At 55.7% G+C, this 6,292-nt stretch overlaps 1 protein-coding gene across 1 annotated transcript; it reads right to left on the bottom strand.

Annotated features, from left to right (window-relative positions):
* Positions 1-3,474: 3,474 nt before the first annotated feature.
* Positions 3,475-6,054, bottom strand: Nrarp (NOTCH regulated ankyrin repeat protein). The gene has a single exon (XM_021193098.1). It carries the CDS (start codon positions 5,704-5,706, stop codon positions 5,362-5,364), a length of 345 nt encoding a protein of 114 aa, XP_021048757.1. The 5' UTR covers positions 5,707-6,054; the 3' UTR covers positions 3,475-5,361.
* Between the last annotated feature and the right edge of the window lie 238 nt (positions 6,055-6,292).

Raw genomic sequence — 6,292 nt, 5'->3', positions numbered from 1 at the left:
CTGCTCGTCATACACTAACACCATATCCCATTGCTTTAGCCTAGGCTGTGGAGTCAGAGTTGGCCTATCTGGTTTGGAGAAGGCGCCTTCTGATCCATAACCCACCTTATCGGGTTCCCACCCCTGGGGCAGACCCAGATGGTCATGCCTTTCTGACCTGTGCATGTCAGCTCTTGCTCCTCCGTGACCTAAGTACTTCACCCAACCTTCGATGTATGTATATGGAGGTTGGAGTCCACACACCTAGTGTTCTTGTTGGGGACCACAGTGCAGGCGGGGACCACAGGGAGGCAGCAGAGTCTTAGAGGCCAGCCGCAGCCGCCCCCTCCCCTGCTTCCACTCCTTTCCCCCTAACTTGCTCTAAGCTCCACAGGAAGAACCGAGGGCATCAGAGGCTGGGGAGGTCCAGGCTGGGCAAGGCTCGTCCGGGACCCAGAGAGCCAGTTTTGCCCCGTCCCCCCGCCCTGTTCCTGTCCTTCCGTGGCGAAGGGGAACCCTGCCTGCTCGCGGGGAGGTGACCGGAGATCTCTGCTCCTGTTGGCTTAGGACCAGTCTCTGCTTGAGTCTCATCCAACCTCCTTGTCTTGGGGATGGCGGCAGTGTCACTCGCAGCCCTGCACACAAGTATCGAGAGTACCCGAGCCACTAAGAGAAACGTCTGGAGGTGGGGGGGAGGGCACAGGCAGGTCCTTCTAAGTAGCTGCGGGTCCCAGGCCGTGACCTCGAGCAGACGACAGCTGGTCTCTGGCCTCATACCGAGCCGTGCAGTGGGTGCTCGGGCAGCCGGTGCGCCGGAGGGCGCCGCTCCCGGCCGCCTCGCCTGGCGGGCTCGCAGGAACTGCCCCGCTGGCTTTGAATGTAAAGATTCTGCCTTTGTGAGTGCTTGCCCGCCCCACCCGCCGCCGTCCTCATTAGCATAGCAGCTGCTCGCCGAGCGAGGACCGGCTCTGGAGAGGGCAGAGGCCTCCGGAATGAATGGGGCCGCGTCTTTGGTGCGGGCGAAAGAAGAAAGACCGACAGACGGACGCGCAGGGGACTGTCGGAAGGACATCCAACCAGAAGAATGCGCCGCACGGGGGCGGGGCTGAAGCGGTGGGGGAGGGCGGCCTCCAGGGACCCTAGAGCCCCAGGAGGGTCTTGCCAAGGCCTCAGAAGGAGCAGTTGCTGAGGTTCCCAGAGCTTCGACGGCCCCTCCTATGGTCTGAGTCCTTATACGGAGGGCTTGGACTTTGTTGCTTAGCAGTCCTAGGCACAAGGCCTCCTTTCCCGTCCTTCAAGGCCTGTGGATGTCACCTCTTTCCTTCAGGCCTCGTGGGAGCACCAAGACATAGCTGGCTTTCCCAGGTCAAAGAGTAGCTGTTCCTTCATCTGTAGTGCACGCCCCCTGACCATTCTTGTGATGGGCTTTGGGGACAGACTGCCCCACAGTCACTTCTCTTTTCCCTTTCTGTCCTGTTCTGTGTCCTGGCTCTCCCCCGTTGGCTCATCCCAGTCCACTCTTACGAGTGGACAATATTTCTGCATTTCTGGCAGTAAATGTTTTCTGTGTAATGGGTTAGATCAGGGATGGATAGGAGCCAAGCACTGAGAACAGGGGGCAGGCCTTGACCCTTGTGTTCTCTGTGTGTCCCTTCTGTCTTCAGGGCTTCCCAGTGCTTCTGGTGCCCAGTCCTTGTCCAGGTCCTCTCACTGCCTCTTGGCTTGTACCCTCACCTGGCAACAGGCACATCTGCAGCTCTCGAAGGCCAGGACAGAGGGGGGACCTGGATCATCTATAACTTCTTTTCACCTGACCTAACTTGGACCAGTTTGGGAAGAGGGTGGGAGTTTACCAGACTCATCAAGCCCATACCACTCCTGCTCCACTGCAGCAGGTACTTCATTGAGCTGTAAGGACCACTGGCCACTGCATTCTAGGGAAATGGGCACCAGAGATATGGCAACCTTGACCTGGTCACATCTAGGGAGCAGAGACTTCTGTCTGCTCCCACTGCACAAGCGTGCTCTGTCATGAGAGCCATGCCATAGAAGTAGAGCACTCTGCCTGAGAAACTCGGGTCCCGAACACGCAGCCCACAGTACCCTTTAAGGCAAGATGGCTGGCTCTGTGTACTCGGTGGGACTGACTAGCTGGCATTCTCACCACAGTTCTGAGCCCACCAAAGGGAAGGACTGTGGTGATCTGAGCGTTCAGCGTGTGTCTTTGTACCTACCTCCTAGAGTGCTGCACTGTGAAGAGGCTGTGCCTTCACAACAGCCCAGACAGCATGGGTTCCTCTACAGCTCCTTCCTCAGCCATCTGTTTGTTTGAGACAGGGTTTCTCTGTGTAGCTCTGGCTGTCCTGGAATTCACTGGGTAGACCAGGCTGGCCTCAAATTCAGAGATCTGCCTGCCTCTGCCTCCCAGGTGCTGGGATTAAAGGTCTATGCCACCTCTATGCCACCACACAGGTTTGCCATCTCTTCTTAGCTTCATTTCATTTATGGCACAACACAGTCTGTTGGCTCCCTCCAAAGAGAACTGTGGGGAGTTGCAGGATTGCAGTTAGCAAATACATACCTGGAAGCCCTCAAGCCTCTTAGGTGGGGGAAAATTTAAAGGTGCTGTAAAGGCAGTGATTCTTGTTGAGCCTTCCCCTCCTCACACTCCAGGTTAGTACTGGATAGTCCAGGGAGAGGGTGGGGACTAAAAGGACTCAACTGGCCACATCCTTCTAGCTGTGGACACAATTCCTGGGGTGGGACTTACCCCATCTCTCTGCAGAGTATCACGTCATAGTCTGCTCACTCTTCAAAGTTTAATAACCTTACTGTTGCTGGGGAGAAAATGTTAAAGTAGGAACCCGAGGGGTGCGTGTGTGTGGGACTGATGGCTGCTTGGGATTTTGTATCAGGAGAACAGCCATTTATACCCTGGCTCCACTGGATCTCCTCTGCTGGTTGCTGCTATTCAGGCACCTCCTTCCCTGAATCCCAGGCAGGACCCAGGAGTGGGCTGTCGATGGCCCTCCAGTGCATTTTCTCAAATCACAGGCCCAGGAACCCTGGATCTAACTCAGATCTGTTTTTTTTGGTGAATTTGGCCCTAGAAGCCCAGATCTCTAGAGGTGTTTTGCTTGTCCAGGGGCAACAGGAATGTCCCCCCAAATCTAAAGAGACCCTCATCTGTGCAGAAGTTCCTTCAGGGTTTCAACTTTCAGGCCGGGGAGGCAGCATGATGAGCTATGAGCAGATTTCTCTGGGAGGTCTCAGCCACTCTGCCAGGAAGTAGCTGAGACAGCTACTGAGGTGGCAACTGGGTTCCTGTGGTTGACTCGAACTTGATAGCTGAGCCTGACTGAGTTCACATATTACCCAGCTTGGTCTTTAGATTCACAACCCAAGCAGCCATCATTCATTAGCTGAAGGTAGGATGCCACGGCCCTTAGAGGGGGAGGGGGTGATCCAGGACTTGTGCCAAAATTAAAACCAGTATTTTTTTTAATATAAAAAGACCAATGAAAAATTTATTTATAAATTTTTCACGATGGGCTACAAGTCTATATCGTACGCTCAGGAGTGTGCCACAGACTTCATACAGATAGAAGAGACCAACCAGGACCCATCTGAAGCTTCAACATAGGCCCAGTAAGTTTTAACATTAATTAACATAATTAAAAAGGCATTTGCATGTAGAAAAACCATACAGAACTCCTTTTGAAGTAATCTGTGCTTGTCCCAGTGTCTGCCACTCTCACGACATTATCACTATTCCTCCCACACTGGTTCATAAAAGCGCAGAAGACCAAAGAATATGGCCAGGCGGCACAAAGGGCTCCACCCACCTGTGTCCTCAAGTGCTCCCCATTTTTGCACGCAGGGTCAGCAGCACTTCTACGAAGGGGAAACCTCATTTAAATTTGAATAATTCAGCCTCCCTTTTATTTCCCAGGATCAAAACAAGAAGGGGTGTGGAGATGCATAGAAAATTGGAACCACAGAAACCAGGAAGTCTCCTTTCAGGGACAGCCAGTGACGCTCCAACACCTCCTCCAGCCCTGGCCCTTGGCACAGCCCCCCCCCCCCCCCCNNTGGCTGGATCCTCAGATCATAATAGGGCCTTGGAGCAGGGTGTGAGGGTACGGATGGGGACTGGGGAGGCACAAAGAGCAGAGCAGCCCTTCCACTCATTCAGCAATAGTGAGAGATTCACAGTCTTTATAGGAATTTTATAAAAATATAAATATGGGTACACAACAGCCTTCACAACGCTGGATACAACGCCCTTTAAAATTGGGTTCATAACCAAGATTCAAAAAATACACCTAAAACTTGGCTTAAAATATGTTAATATTTTATATTCTGTCATAAATGTTATGACATTTAATCGTGGCAAATTCATTTACTTTTTAAAAAAAGTGTGCAACCGACTATTAACTATAATAGAAGTCACTAGAAAGGGGTACCATGCTCTCAGAATCCCCACGTCCCAGCCAGGCGGGCTTCAAGATCCCTTTGGAACTTTGCTAAACCAGCCGGTGTTGGAAATGGTGGCCTCTCACGGGAGGGGAAAGGGAGACAGATCCTAGGCTCTCTAAACTCAGAATCCAGGGAGAGGAACAGAGGAATGAGGTGTGGAAGATTAGGGACTCGGTGGGGGAGGGGCTAGCAATGGGAAAACCATAGGGCTAGGCGGTATTTTCAGTGCAACCAAAAAATGGTAGACTCAAGTTTTTAGTTGTAAGGAAAAAAAAATGCATCTTTCTCCCATAACCACGCACAGTATTTCCAAACAAAAAACTCAGGCGCGCAAATTTCACCCACAAATATACACACACGTGATAAATAGTTGAGGACATCAGGAACCCGGAGCGTCCCCTTCCCTTCCTAAGTGCGAGGGCGCGCAGATGGTGGAGCCCCGTAATGGTTGCTTGGCGGCCGCCAGCGGCGGGAGCCGCACTGTGAGCGGCCGGGTCTCACGAGCGGCGGCGGGAGCGCGAGTCCGCCCGCGCCTTTCACCTTCCGGAGAAAACATTTCAAGCGGAGGATCCGGTATCTCGGGATTCCGAAGTCTCCCGGTGTGAGACTCAAATTTCAAAACGGACTGGAGCCCGCGCCCCGCCCCCACCCTCTAGGCGGTCGGGGCCGTGGGAAGGCTCTGGGGCCCCGCGGGGCTCAGAGGACTGCCAAGGGGAGGGGCTCTCTTGCGGAGAGCTGAACCCTGGGGTCCACGGACGCGCTATTTTGGTCGTGGCCGCGGACGTAGAGACCTAGCCCGATTTCCACGCGGACCAGCAAACCTGGCGCACACCGAGGTAGTTGGCGGGAAGGTACAGCAGAGACGACGCGGGTGAGGGACAGGGTCCGGAGTCCGGGTGGCCATCACCGGCCGCTGGCCGCGTACTTGGCCTTGGTGATGAGATAGAGCACGATGTCCTGGTGGCCCCCGAAAGCGGCGATGTGCAGCGCGCTCCAGCCGTCGCGGTTAGCTAGGCGGATGTCGGCTCCGAACTTGACCAGCAGCTTCACCAGCTCCAGGTTGCCGTCGATGACTGACTGGTGTAGTGCTGTCTGGCCCTCCGGCCCGAACGAGTTCACGTTGAATTCGCAGTTAGTCATGTTCTGCAGTAGCGACTGCAGCTCCTGCGTGTTGCCCTTGCGCACCGCTTCCTGGAAGATGCGCTGCGTCTGTGGCGCCGAGCAGGTGGACAGCTCGGCTTGGCTCATGTTGCCGCAGAGCTAGGGCCGCGGGCCGCGCCCCGGCTTAGCGCGGGCGGCGGCTGCAGTGCGGGCCCCGGGCTGTCTCGGGGCGTGTCTCGAGGTACGCCTCGGCGCATGGAGGGCGCTGCGCCCTCGGGCCCCGCACGCCGCCCCCGCGCACTCCGGGCGTTCGGGGCCGAGGGCCGCTGGCGCGGGACCCCTGCTGCATCCAGCCGCGCCCAAGCGGGCGGGCGAACAGGGCTGGGTGCTGGTTCGCAGAACCTGGGGCAGCCGGAGGCCGCGACACTCGCAGTCGTGGTCCCTTCGAGGTTAGGCTCCGCTCCAGCTGAACTCCACCCGCGTCCCTTGGCAAAACAGTTCTAATTCGCCCGCCGCTTCTCGCCCTCTTTTACGGTTCTTATATTTGCATAACAATAGACGCTCTTGACGCGCACACCAGGGCACTTTCGATTGGGTGGTGCCCACGTGGGGGCGGGGCGAAGGCGGGGTCGTGTTGCTGCTCTCTCCAGGATAGAGGGCGCAGGTCTCAGCCAGCGCCAGGCGGGGTGGTCAGAAGGCCTCAGGGGTTTTCCAGCACCACTGCGGGATCCTG

Source organism: Mus pahari, chromosome 3, assembly GCF_900095145.1.
Source record: "Mus pahari chromosome 3, PAHARI_EIJ_v1.1, whole genome shotgun sequence".
In the NCBI taxonomy this organism is placed as follows: domain Eukaryota; kingdom Metazoa; phylum Chordata; class Mammalia; order Rodentia; family Muridae; genus Mus; species Mus pahari.
This window is presented reverse-complemented; position numbering and strand designations above follow the sequence as displayed.